The sequence below is a fragment of the Scomber japonicus genome, chromosome 1 (genome assembly GCF_027409825.1).
Source record: "Scomber japonicus isolate fScoJap1 chromosome 1, fScoJap1.pri, whole genome shotgun sequence".
NCBI classification, from domain to species: Eukaryota; Metazoa; Chordata; class Actinopteri; order Scombriformes; family Scombridae; genus Scomber; species Scomber japonicus.
Window position 1 is genome coordinate 26,002,030 of NC_070578.1, and position 14,414 is coordinate 26,016,443.

At 38.6% G+C, this 14,414-nt stretch overlaps 1 protein-coding gene across 1 annotated transcript in view; it reads left to right on the forward strand.

Annotated features, from left to right (window-relative positions):
• The window catches only part of gpc6a (glypican 6a), a 148,908-nt gene that overhangs the window by 114,897 nt on the left and 19,597 nt on the right, over positions 1–14,414 (forward strand). The window contains exons 6-7 of the mRNA XM_053318172.1: positions 5,500–5,643; positions 7,913–7,942. Of these exons, the coding sequence (XP_053174147.1) occupies positions 5,500–5,643; positions 7,913–7,942 (174 nt within the window). The remainder of the gene's footprint in view (positions 1–5,499; positions 5,644–7,912; positions 7,943–14,414) is intronic.

Genomic DNA, 14,414 nt, shown 5'->3' on the forward strand with positions numbered 1-14,414 from the left:
AGATACTCGTCATCTGCTACCGGAGTGGTAACGTTAGCAGCAGAGCCTACAGCAGGTGCTTCCATGATGACATCAATAATATGACATGCCCCGACAAAAATTGTAAGCAAGGCGATATATTGCTATTTTTTAAAATCAAATTTTAGGAAAATTGTCAAAGTATAAAGAAGACACCACTATATGATAAAATCTGAATAAAAAATAGTTTACTAACAGTAACATCCAACATCATAGAATTACTTTTTATGCAGTTTTCTAAGGGAATTAACATTTGCCTAAATGAGATTAAAAAATAATAATAATAGCTGGACAATTATTTAGGTTAGGTTCACATTCTGTTGTACTATTTATGCCAGTTTCTCAAGAAGTTAATTAAAGTTTAACGTTCAACATCATAACATTATTTTTGTGCAATCTGAACAAAGAAATTACTATTTTATCTGCCCATATCAATGGAAAATAAAGTGCTTGCGAGATTTTTAAAGAAAACATTAAACCAAATGTAAAACTACAGTTGGATGATGAACATTCTAATATCCTTTTAACTTGGATTTCACGTTATTTCAGTTTGTTTGTATGAATGCCATCTTTTAATATAAGTGTTTTGTAGTGGAAGATGAGCTGGTCAACATGCCCATCTTTCAGGACACTTCTCTGTGCAGTTACAATGTCTCTTGTGATGGAGAAAACTCTCGCCGCAGAGACGCTTATGCCAGAAATGCACGCGAAATGCTTTGCCACTCTGGATAGCTGGGGGTACTCATGTTTGTGTTCCTTCCACCAACTGAGAGGATTTTCTGGGAGTAACAAAGGGGTTTCCTCTCTAAACCTCTTAATCTCAGCTGTAGCAGCACCATGCACATGTTGGTGCGGCATTGTCTTTGGCAGAGGCAAACTTAACTCAAAGCAAGTCAGCCAATGCACATGAGCTCTTTTGTTTCTACATAGGTGGCTGGGGGGGGCGAGGGCAGGGCCATCCTCATAGTTAGGTGGGTGATGATCAGGCTCCTCTTGACTGGTCAGTCTGTTCCACTGAACTGTGTACCTCCTCTTGCTGCTGAACAAAATCAAAGCAACAATCAAACTAGCATTTACAGTAAACTTGCAGTAACTACCAAAACACATAATCTGAGCCCAAACTAATCCTTTTCTTTTTTTTACATAATTATCAAAGTCCAACTATTAAAACTAAATGGTCATAAATATATTTAATTTGTATTTGTTTAATGCATATTTTTTTAAGTTTAATTTTTAATTGTACTTACTGTACATTCTGTTGCTTCTTTTTGGCAGCCACCACAGCATCAGTCATCTTGGAGTAGGTCTCACTGCTTCAGAGAAAAATGGTTGATCCTTCAATCTATGAAGGATCAAGAGCTGATGCCATCCACAGTGTATCACTCTTTTTTAGCACATCTCTTTCCCAGATCTTGTGCTATAGCAGCCTTGATGTCCTTCACTGTCTGTGTGTCATCCAGACTTTCTTCTGTGCCCATGACAAGCTTGGCGTGAAGTGGTGCAACGATAGACAGAGCATGCTCTCCTCTGAAATGACCAAGGTGGCATCCTTCTTTGGCATGAGTGCCTTGAGCACTTTGTCTGTGCATGTGATGTCAGCCTTGCTCAGTGTTAACATATCATTTATATTCTATCTGACCTCTGGTGAAGTGAGTGCTGCATACATGGCTGGTTGTTCGAAAAAATATTTCTAACATGTCACGAGAGCTGTTGCACCTTGTGAAAACATCTGTGTTCAGCCTTTGTTTTGGTAGCTGGATTGGATCTGTGTTTTAGCTGGTGGCTGGCTATGGTGCTGCATCTGAAAAAGGTTGTGACACATCTGATCCTGCTGTGTAGTGGCGCCACTGTTGGCAATTTCAGTGCATTCTGTGAGGCAAGATTCAGGTTGTGTGCAAAACATTGTACGTTGGTCATGTCTGCAAGTCTAGCCACAACATTTATTTTGAATGTATTATCTGTTATAATGACAAGATATTTTGCTTCCAATCTCCTTTTAGAAATGGCCTCCTTCAGTGATTCACTGTCACGGTTACGTATGATTCAGTGGCCCTTAATGTCTAAGAGTTTCATGTTGAAGCAATTTCTCAGCTGAGCAGAGAGTCCAGCACCCTCATTTTTACCTCTAGATACAACTTGGATACAGTTGAACCAAAAACTAAAACAGCTTTGAGCCTGGCTCAAAATCCCCACCATTGCTGCTGGCTGGTATGAAATGCATTCTGCAATATTTGGCTGTCCAAACAAGTCAGTTCCTGATGTATCCTCAATCAAATGAGTAGGTTTGGAATGTACTTGGCTGGACATGGACTTTGAATTGGAACAGTACTTGGGCTGCTACTGATGACATTTCATAAGTACACAAGAACACAACTACAGACAAGAACACAGATTGAGAAAGTCTACAGTCTGTCTCACACAACGACACATTGTTCAAATGGGAAACAAAACAAGTATGGTAGTCAAAGGTAGGGAAAACACTGGACAGGCCAAGTGTACAAATTTACAATGTTTAATTTACTAAATTAAATTAGCTTTGAAATAAACATATTACCAACCAAATTAAGTTTTTTTTTAATCAACATAATGTAGGAACATTACCAACCCTAGGCACCTCCCTTAAGACTTCTGTACAGTCCAAGAACATTTCCTCCAAGTAGTATTTGGCAAAACCATTTAGTAGTATTAAAGATGATTTTTAGGACACATTTGAGATTTAACATGCAAGAGCTAATTTCCTCTGTAGCCTCCATAGAGTTGAAATAGCTAATCAGTCTTTGAAATAGTTGGTGATTTAAAAACAGCACATAAAAGATAATATCACACAGAATTGTTTTGTTACTGTCTTTCCTGTCAAAAGGCAAATTTCAATTGAACTTTTTATTCCAATCCTGGGGTGTATTCTGGCCTATCTCCTTGCTAGAGTTACAAAGGTCAGTGTGAATTAGATGTCACATTCTTTCCTATATCAAGTGCACCTTAATTTACAACTGTACCCATTGTCTATGCACTTGATGCTCCATCCCTGCAAGGTAGTGCTTGGCTGAAAGATTGCTCTGAGATTACAATCTTTCTCCACATTCACATTTTAACCATATGTAGTCCTCACCCAATCACCAAGCTTTGGGAGATATGTCAGGCCACATTGCATTGTACCTTCATTCCTGCTGCACGGACCTGTTGAAAATCGCTTTACTTGTGTGATGTACAGGATATAAGAATTGTAATCGTGATGAAGAATTGCTAAATGTTAGAGAAAAGACAGCTCCTTGTCTTGACAGCCATGAAGCACATTAGAGTGCTCCATCACATCCCGAGGCAGTGGCCAGCAGACAGGCCAGAGAGGAATGCTAATGAGCTGTTTGGGGGTATGATGTTTGGGCCCTAATAGCCTGCAGAGACTAAGCCATCTGAAAACAATCTATTCTCACAATGAACCTCGATCAATTACAAATTGATTAATGTCAGGTTCAAATAGTAATAGATCTGCACTTCTATTTCTTTCTTGCTTCACTACAAACAACATTTTTGTCTGTATTTCTTGAGAGTTTAAAAACTTTGTTTCAATGTTTGTACAGCAGTCTCATACACTCTATTTCATATCTATACATTTTTCTATTTCTTAAAGCCCACACTGTCAGGTTGAAATCTAAAATAATATACAGTAATATACATTAACAGAAGATATTGTTTATTTTTGTATTTTAGTTCAGAGGTTACTTTGCTGAACATTTCTCCATTTTGATAAGAGTTTTCTTATTAAATGCTGACTTATATTGTACTTTGTGACAAATTGGATTGAGCCTACCACAAAGAGGGTTTTGACCTGGAAATCCTGGTCGGTGCAGGACTGTCTGAAAACATTTTGTAGCAATGGCTTTCTGTGAGTAACAACATATCAAGTGTTAATTCATTTTTTGGCTCCAATATGACACATCCTGTGAAAGCAGACTCAGGCACTGATAGGCAGCATTGGTTCCAGGCTGGTTCTGTGTCGTTTTCTCAAATCAGACCAGGAATGGTGCTGTGAGTAAATTGACAGAGGATTTTTTCAAGGTAAAAAAGTCAGTGGTATAGGCAAACTGCAACGTTTGGGGTATTAAAATGGATGTGTGTCCTACAATTAAGTTGTTGTAACCCTCGCTCAGTACGATTTTCATGCAGTTTTAGACTCCTGATAAGATGACTTTTTTTTCACTTAAATCTTTTATTGAGTTTTCACAGGCATATAGACAAAACAATGCAACAAATAAGGTACAAATTAAAATAACAGTGTAGTAACACTAACAAAGTGTCTGGAAATGATCCACTATTCAGTCCACTGTTCCATTTGACATTTGTTCAGTTGGTGTCACGTCTCATATAAATGTTCCATTTTTTCCAGTTCTTTTCAAATACATTCTCTTTGACTCTCAAAAGGTTTGCCAATTTTTCCATAACAAAGATTTCCTGGACAATTTCCAACCACTGTTCCTGTTTTGGGATATTTACATTGAGCCAGTTTCTTGTGACCACTTTCTTACTTGCTGCGAGTAATACTTAAGTCAAGTACAGATCTTCTTTCAGTACAACCTTTTCAATATTCCCAAGATATATCACTGGACAAGTATTTGGGATTTCATAGCCCAAGTCATTTTTTACAGCTAAATTAACATTTTTCCAGTATGTCCTCATTTTTGTACAGTTCTAGAAGATATGTGCATGGTCTGCTTCCACACTCCCACAAAGTCTCCAGCAGTTTTGTTGTATAGCGAGTTGCCTAGATTTTATTTTTAGTGTTATAAAATAATGAGTTAGGTTTTTCCAGCAGAATTCCCTCCATATTAATGAATTTGTAGATGTACATTGTGTCTTGTACATGTGATACCATTCCTCCTCTTGTATTTGGATCTTTAGTTCTGCTTCCCATTTTGCTTTTATATAGAGTGTTGATTCCCTCCTGCTCTCTCACCCAAAGCTTGATAGAAAGCAGAGATGGGCCGAGACCCCTTCTGTTTGTATGAATCCATAATGACTCCGATCACCTTATTTATAGTTTCAACAGGCCTTATCTCTTTTGTGAAATAATCTCTTACAGTAACTGCATGTATCTATAGAAATCTTTGTTTTCGAGGCCGTACTTTGTCTTTAGGTCTTGGAAGCTTAGAAAATCTCCAACTGCTGAAACTGTACATATTGCTGTCATACCTTTTTGTGCCCATTCTTTGAATACTGGATCATACTGGATCATAGATAAGATGACTTTTAAGCCATTCAGCACCTCAGTGAGGAAAAAAATATCTAATTTATGAGGTTATATTGTGTTAATACTAAAAAACCAGGCAAGTCCCCTTAAGATGAATGCAAAACACTTTCATAGACATTGTCTGGTCAGTATCCTCTTTCACTTTTCCCCCATATTGTAGTCATTGCTCACCCCCCCCCCCCCCCCCCACCCCACCCCATTTTTGTGGTAATTGTATCTTACTCTGTTCTTTTTAGGTTTTTCAAGGGTGTGGCCAACCAAAACCTTCAGGAATAGGCAGATCTACACGTGGCATATCAGATGTGTTCAGTGCTCGTTTCAGACCCTACACCCCTGAAGAAAGGCCAACCACAGCAGCTGGGACGAGCCTGGATAGACTGGTACGTATAGTGGAGAGACAGACTAACACTATAAATTGATTGGAGAATATATAAAGGAGGGAGTGAATAAATTATCAAATATAGTATGTGAAAAAAATCAAACTATACAAGCCACTTAGGTTTGCATTAACATTTGTATTGTTAAATGGTAAAATAATAGTGAAACATTAAGCATAAATAACAGCATGATATAGAATAGCTATTGAAAACTAGGAGAAATGACTAAAAGTAGAAAAGCTAATACAGTCCTGAAATAAATCTTTAACTGTGGGGCTTTCTCTTTGAAGCCTAAAGAAGACTGAAATATCCAATACACATTTATTTTATTGAAAAAGTCAATTATAACAGCTAGTGATGCTGAATACTTTTAACAGCTCAACTGGTTTTCAGGACTGAACAGAAGTGTGTGTTGAGAATTTTTCACATATTTTTGGTGGAGTGCATGCTGAGCTTAAAGCCGATTTACGAGGGCTCAAATCCAAGGTCTGAAATGTAATTTCTGTTTGATACACACTCTGTGCCAGAGGATGCAGAGATGCCACAAATGCATATGCTTCTCCACATAATTGAGTGGTACATATTATTTAGGCTATATTCTCACAGTAAGAATTTGTATAACTGAAGAAAGAAATTATTGGAACAGAGAGATTTTATTCATGACAAAATGTACCTAATTAGAAAAATGACCTACACCTTATTGTAAAATCTGTACTGTGTCAAGTATCAGCCTTGAAGAGGCAACAGCAGATTCAACATCCACCCACCAAACTTCAGGATGGTGAAAATCCTAAGACATTAATTGAGGCTATAAAAAGATCTATTGCACCATCCCATGCCACTGAAATACATTGTGTAGGAGGTTTTTCCGTGTTAGGCTACAGTGTATGTAACAACACAGAAGCCCTCAAGTTGACAAGATTTGACAAGCCTACATCTGAAGATCTACTTCCCCTCTTTTGCTAGCTAATTGTATTGAACTGTATGCTCCTGTGATGTCTGTATATGCCCACAAAAGCCCACTCAATATCACATTTTAAATATGATATGATGCTGTAACTATTGCTCTTTTTTTAGTGTCCATTTGCTTTATTTTTAATATTTCATCCAAATAATACCATGTCATTGTGTCATGAAAACCCTTAATGGAATTTTCCCTTTAATAAATGGGTTATGTAATATTAGCGTTTTGAATAGATTTATCTCAAAGATATTTCAGTTGAATAACAGCTGTTGGTAGTTATGGCATATGATTGGATATTATTAAACAATGTTTTTTTTTGTGTTTGTTTTTTTTTTGTTATCCATTGGCCAATCCATTTAGCACATGCTTATTTGTGTAATTACTTGTCCACTTGGAAAATCCAGTTATTAAAAAAAAATGATTGTGCTTTTAAATAAAAGGTACAGTTCATAATCCTCTGCTTTATAAATTGTTTGACAGGATTAAATGGAAAATGTGCAGAAGCAGAGAAGCAGATTAAAGGCTGCAGTGTGTTTTTTTACAACTGGTACCCCCAAGCGTCTAGCTGCAATTGTAAGAAATAAACACATATGAAAGATGCTATAATAGCCAGGCGCTTAAAAATGCTATCTTTGAATTCAGCATATCTTAACATACATGACTTGTTTGAAAAATCTTACCATACCCCCATTCTTGCCTCACAACACACATCAAAAGGAGAGGGAAAGGGGAAAATGAATGCTCTCAGGCCAATTTCTTGTAAAAGATAAGGAAAAAAATCCCTTCAGAAAAGTAAGTTGCTCAGGATGACAACTGTTTCAAGACTTTGTACTCACTTGATCACATCTTATTCACCTTACTTTTTCTGAATTTCCACTGTAAAATCATGAAGCAAGTTAGGTTGAAACATATATTTGCTTTATACCAAAAAGCTTAAAGTGCTTTTGTATATTTCGGTAGGCTGATCTGATTGCACAACATAAAAATAGCTACTATTCAGACTAATTCTCCACATTGTGCTGCTGTTTGCATGCAGGTCTTGATCTCTGCATTGATCATATTTGATGGCAGCAGATTTTAAGCCAATTTCACACTGGAAAAATTAATTGTGAAAAAAGTGGTTTGAGGTGCAAAATCTCAGCACAAGATGAGGCTGGTGGATGGAATATTTCAGCAGCACCATTTATCATTTAACTTTTTGGTTCATAACTAATAGACATACTTTTGCTCCTATCCTCTCTCTTAGTTTCTCTATTTCTCCAATGTCCAATTAAATCTCTTTCTTCTTCACTTCTCTGCTGCTCCCAGAGGGTTGTCTGGAGGACAATGCAACAAAGTGTAAGCCTTCCACTCCTCCTTTTACTTTCACCAAGTTATCTGTCTTGTGGTGTTTTAATATCGAGCTGCTGCAGTTTTGTTTTGTTTTTTTGTTTTTTTTTTACATTATTTAAAGTTTATATTGTTTGCTTGTTTGTGACATGGCTGTTTATTTACCTTGATTGAATTAGTTTGGTCTTGAACTGAACTATAAGCTGCTGAGAACAGTCTTATTTTGTTTTTTATTGATCTGTTATTTAGATTGGCAGAACTGTTGCTTAGCTGCAAGAAAGGTGTGGGTTTTAATCACTGTCATTGGTTCCTCTACTTTGAATACTTCACTGTTCATAAGTGTGATCAGCATATGCAAGGGTGTGATGACCTAGCAAAATATCTGGAGTGTTTCCTTGCCTTTTTCCCAAAGCATGCTGGGATAAGCTTGTGCACCAGCTGTGGGTGTGTGAGAATAGTAGAAGTATACTCCCTTAGTTTTGCTTGATGATGATGTGTGAGGTGATCTGCATGAATGTTTTTGGATTTTTCACATGGGTTTCTGTTCTGTCAACAGAATTCTGTTGATTATCATTCATGACGAAGCTGAAGGATTTTGTTGAGCAGGGTTTCTGACTATTTTAATCAAATCTTTAATCTTAATCTTTTTTAATCACACCATGAACTTATCTTGAAATGCTATTATGATCAGCGTTTGCAGTACTTAGCTGATCTATCAAACAACCAGTGAGCAAAAACCCATCAGTGACACCACTTTTTTGGCAGTTTTGCAAAACAGATTGTTTAGTAAATTAATTGTTGTTGTTTTAGATAATGTATTTGCTCAAAGTTTTATTTTTCACATGCACTACATGTACAACATGCAGGGACATGCTTTGTAGCATGCTCTGGCTATCACTGAATACATATTTATTTTCCTGTTTAACAGTGAAGACCAGATTTATTGACATGAAATCACAATGTTTGATGTGCCATTTGTTACATTTATACTTGCAAATCTACATGTAATTAGGATGATTTGCAAAGGCAGCAGCTGATTACATAGTCAGTGACTGCTGTCGCCTTCTACACTCATTCTGTCATTGAACAAGAGGTCAAAAGTTGCAGGTCAACTGCAGGATTTATTGACATCACTTAGTTTTATAAAAACATCCAGCCAAGCAGCAGTAGATTGTGTGCTAAATAAATTGGAAGGCAAGTTCACTTTGAAAATAGAACAAAAACTTGCGCCACATGATTTTTCCGTCATAAAAAGGATGTGTTCACGCTGCTCCCTACAGGCTCTGAATACGTCATCGTCTATCATTGATATGATTGGCTATAAGTTTGTCCAGTAGCAAACAGAAGCATTTGATCGACATTCGTTGATCCCGCCTCAAATACGTGGAAATGAACGGCTCCTCGCCAGACCCTACCTCAATTGTGGTAGCGGTGGTCAACGGTGGCGTTAGCTAGGCTAGGATTTTGACACATAGTCTATATTAACTGGTACTAAATTATTCAACTAGATCACTTTAACTACAGGATCATGGATACATATTGATTTGATTTATTTATTTTAGACAAAGACTATCAATGAATGCTATTGGCACCCCAGTACAATTAGAAGTGGATGCTATTTGTACCCTGGTATATATTGCAAAGTGTTCAATTTGCACCCGTCTTGGTGCAAATACTAATGTATGCTATTTGCACCGCAGTACAATTAGGAGTGCATGCTATTTGTACCCTGCGGGACTGAGTGTCAGAGGGGAGTGTCTGGAGATATGCGGAAGACTCCCGTATCCCACCGGGACAGCGGGATAGATATACGTCGCTGCTCTCTTCTGTATATCATATAATAATTTCTGTCCGCTGAGATCTATCACTTCTCGGCATGAAAAAATGTCAGGTGTGGCATGTGAGCGTGACACCTGGTTCACACTGGGCGCAGAAGCGCCGTGCTTGAAAAGTCTTGCGCGTGCCACAGCCCTTTAGTTCACACCAGAAGCGTATTTCTCCGCGCCGGTCGGCAAGCGCCTCTGCTTCTCAGCTCCTCTGTTGTCACACTTGGAGCTGTTTCTTCACTGTCTCTGTTTGCATGTGTATGACACCCCAGCCCTTATAGCCAGCCCACTCTGTATCCCTCTCTCTTTTATGTGTGTGTGCGTGAGTATGCTTGGCGTGCCTGTGTGTGTTCATCTCGTGCTCTGATTAGACACACACACACCGCATTCATCAAACGGGGTGTTTAATTATTGAAAAAATAGTTTTATTTTGACATGCTTTATTTAGAAAACCGGATTCTCTCGTTGTTGCTTTGTTTGACTTCCTGCCCAGCTTGACAGATTCGGCCGTGACACGCTGAGAAAATAGACCAGACGCCGAAATGATCGCTGCACGGTGCGTGCCGGCAGTGAGGCAGAGCCCGCAGCGCTTCCTATATGAACGACACCATTGATTAACATGGGCACCAAAAGGAAAGTAGCTCCACTCTTCAGAGTTTTTCCGCTGAAAACATTATCCAGTGTTTACCCTAGAAATTTTTGTAGCAGCGGTGGTGTGTGTCGGTAACCTGGTAACCTAGCAACACTAGGGGGGTTGGGGAGTATACTCCCCCGGAAGAACATTTTGAAAGATAATAGGGCTGCAACTAACGATTATTTTGATAATTGATTAATCAGTTTATTATTTGATGAATCGGATTAAAAAAAATCCATTTTAATTTCCTTCATTCAAAAACAAAACATTATTTCAAATTGACAATGCAAAAAAGTGCTCACAACATGTTGCTTCTTGGACTTCCTTGAGTTGTTAAAGTAATATTTAATTATAAATAATAATTTAAACAAAATAACTAAATGTTAATGTCTTATAGCTTTAACAAAATAACATACACATGTATGCTACACAAAAAGAGGTATTTTCGACCCTGGATCCAGAAAAACAGCCCCAGACCATCATGCTTCCTCCTCCATATTTGACAGTTTTTTAAATTTTGATTCATCAGTCCATAACACCTTCTTCCAGTCTTCAGTAGTTCATTAGTGGTGTTTCATGGCCCAGGCAAGCCTCTTCTTCTTCTTCTTCTGACGTCTTAGCAATGGCTTTCTTGCTGCAACTCGACCTGTCAAACCTGCAACTCAAAGTCTTCTCTTGTAGCGGACACAGCATCAGTACAGCTCAGAACATCATCTGGTCAGAGTCACCTTTGACCCTGAGATGAGTAAATTGGACCAGGTTTGATATAGAGACAGACATGGTCTCTCTGTTGGACAAACAAAGATCCATTAACATTCCATGGAGCAACCCAAAGTGACAAGAACTACATAAAAGGAACGAAAGACAGATTTTGGGTGTCTCCTTCGGACGTCATAACTTATCGGAGAGACTTCTTCCCTCAGATTAGAGTCACACAGACCCACTTTGTGTTGTTTCAGGTTTTGCTTTGTTCATCTTTTCTTTTCTTCACCTCACACATTCTTACCTTAGTCACCTTATCTTATTCTTTTAATCTTTAGTTATTCTTTATCTAAGTTTTCTTACGTTTTTTCTTCCACTTGGTGTGCGTACGCGTGGTTCTGAAGGACGGACAGCTGAGGCCCTCCATGGATGAAAGTAGGATCCAAATATTGCTTTAATCAAGGGTTGATGTCAGATCGAGTAATTCAAATTTTCTTTAAAAGTAAAACTCAGTAAAACTTACAAGATTTCTTAGTTTCCACATAATTACATATCTTTCATTTAAATTCATCATTCACCATCATCTTTCATTCATGTCGCTATATCGAGTAATCTCTTGAATTCATATTGTATTGCAAACTCATCATTACATTTATTTATACATCATTTATTAGTAGTGTGTAGTTAATAAAATCCATAAAACCCAATCAATGGTGTATGTCTATTCTTTGAAGTGATCCAGGGGATCTATTGAACCGTAGAGCCATGAACTTTAGATATTTGACTGATTCAGAAATGTATTGATTTGTTAAATATTATGATTTAATGATTTATTAATTGGCTAATCAAACAGCCAATTAAGTAAAATCTTTTCCTTCTTATCAGGTGCCCATGATTACGAGAGCTATTTTAATATCTTATAATATCCATAATTTGCTACACTCTTCACAGTTGAAACTGCGACTTGCTTACTACGACCACTATTAAGCTGTGCTTGAAGCTGTTGTCCTGTGAGCCGCCTATCACACAAGCTGTTGACTCTCAGACACTTGTCTTCTGACTCTGTTGTGGCTTTGGGTCTGCCAGACCTCTTCCTTTCAGAGTTTCCTCCAGTTTCTGAGTGCTTTTTGATGGTGAAGGAAACTGTACTCACTGACACCTTGACTTTCTTCACAATTTCTCTGTAGGAAAGACCTACATTTTTAAGTGTTTTTGTATAATGTTCAGTTTCGGGTTAACTTACCTTTTTTTTTTAACCTCTGGAAGTTCACCACTTTGTACCATTTCAAGCTATCTGCAGTTCTAAAACTTTTGACTGGTAGTGTATAATACAACTTTCCCGCCAGAAATGTCTTTAGAACAAGCATTAGAGATGAAACCTTTTCTGCTGGCGTGAAAGATGAATGTCAGCCATGTTTTCACATTGTTATACGTCTAGGGTGCAAATAGCTCAGCTGTGTGGCCGAGTGATTTGTACCAGGGGTGCAAATAGACACTCCGTTTATTTTAATGTGCAATGTAAAAAACACTGAAGTTTGCACTTCTGTGCATGTGTTCACATGTGCATTTTTTTACATAGTATGTAGTTTTTACCTGTTGGAGGGCTGCGTAGTTGCAAAAAAATAGACGTGCCGCATAAAAATACAGATGAGCAGTGCAATGCATGCAGGGTTGCATGTGGCTTCTGTATTCAGTGTAGCAGGTTCAGCTGATTATAATGGATGTGCTCTGATGTGGAGGTGTTTTCCTCTTTGAATCACATTTTTACTTAAAAGGTCATTCTAGGTTTGCTTCAGGATTATTTGCGATAACATATCTCTGAAATTTTGCTCTGTATCTGAGATCAGCGCTGAATTAGATAAAAGTGCAAGATCACAGCAGAGTTAGACGAATGAATGTGCTTACATACTGTCTGAGCCACTCACTTCACCTCACTGCTCAACGATTTAGGGCCCTATTTTAACGATCTATAGTGCAAGGCGTGAAGCACGTGGAACAAGTGCCTTTTGGGCGTATCCAAATTAATATGTTGATGTACATCATAATATGAATTCACATTGTGGCCCTTTTATTTGTGATTTTTTGCATGTTTGTGTGCTGCTGCGCGCCCGTGTGTGTAACAAGCACAGTGTCTGCGCGCTGCGCACCCGCCTATCTAGGAGCATATTGGACTGTTGATGATGCACCCCTTTGATAACAGTGACATATGCGGCAGTGACTTTAGACCTGTTTTTTTGGTCAGTAGCGCAATCACTTCCCTCTGCCTCAAAATATCAACAGGCCACCAATACGCCTGACCACACCTCATATTGAGACCAACACACCCATAGGCGCACAGACTGGTGCAAGTACATTTGCTATTTAGACAACATGGGTGCAGGGCGAGAAAATGATAACTGCGCCGGGGGAAACTAACAAAGACACATGCGCCACGCCCGCCATCTGCTGTGGGTTGACCCTAAGATGGGGCCCTATAAGAACTGGTCGCTGTTGGTGGTCTCGGTTTACCATATTAATAGCTGACTTATACAGTATTTTCCTAGGTCCATGTACATGTATATGTATGATACTGCCTTAAAGTAGCCGTATGCAAGAAATATATTCCAAGTAATCATAAAATGGCCTTAATATGTCACCAGACACAAGGAATCATGTTCATTTCGAACACTGATATCACTGACAGTAGTAGTCCAGCCAGAATATTCACATTTGAAAAGCTAAGTGGCAGCCCTCAAGTAATGTTTATGTTGTCATTCTGTGTTTTGGCCTGATGCGCCACCCATCACCTAGCTACCAATCATGAAGTCAGTAGCGTTTCAGCATCCAGGTTGCCAGTTGCCACTGAGCTGCAGCTAAGAACACTGCAGATAATGTCAGATGTTACAAAACCAAAAAAGCCTCGTTATGACTCTCAAATATGTTGTGACAATTTGAGAAACAACAAAAACAAACAAAACAAGGGTATGTATAGGAGATGCCTTTGAAAAATGGAGACGGATGGAAACAGCTACAGCGGTGTAGAGACAACTCTACACCACTGTCTCTGTCATACAGCACTCAGCTGCACCCGATACGGACGAGAGGAGGAGCTAACTCACTGCGTGTGTGTGTGTGTGAGAGACGGTGACGCTCTCCTTTGCTATCAAACAGTCTGTTCAATGCGGGGATACTAAACTTTATTCCGCCTCCCTGTCTATAAAAGTTCAAAACACTGAATGGAGGACAGAGTTGCTCCGTCAGAGAGCGGCTACAAGATGATGTTGCGTTAACTGTGGTGGAGGGAGGTAGAGTGGATGAAGAGGGAGGGAGCGGTGAGTGA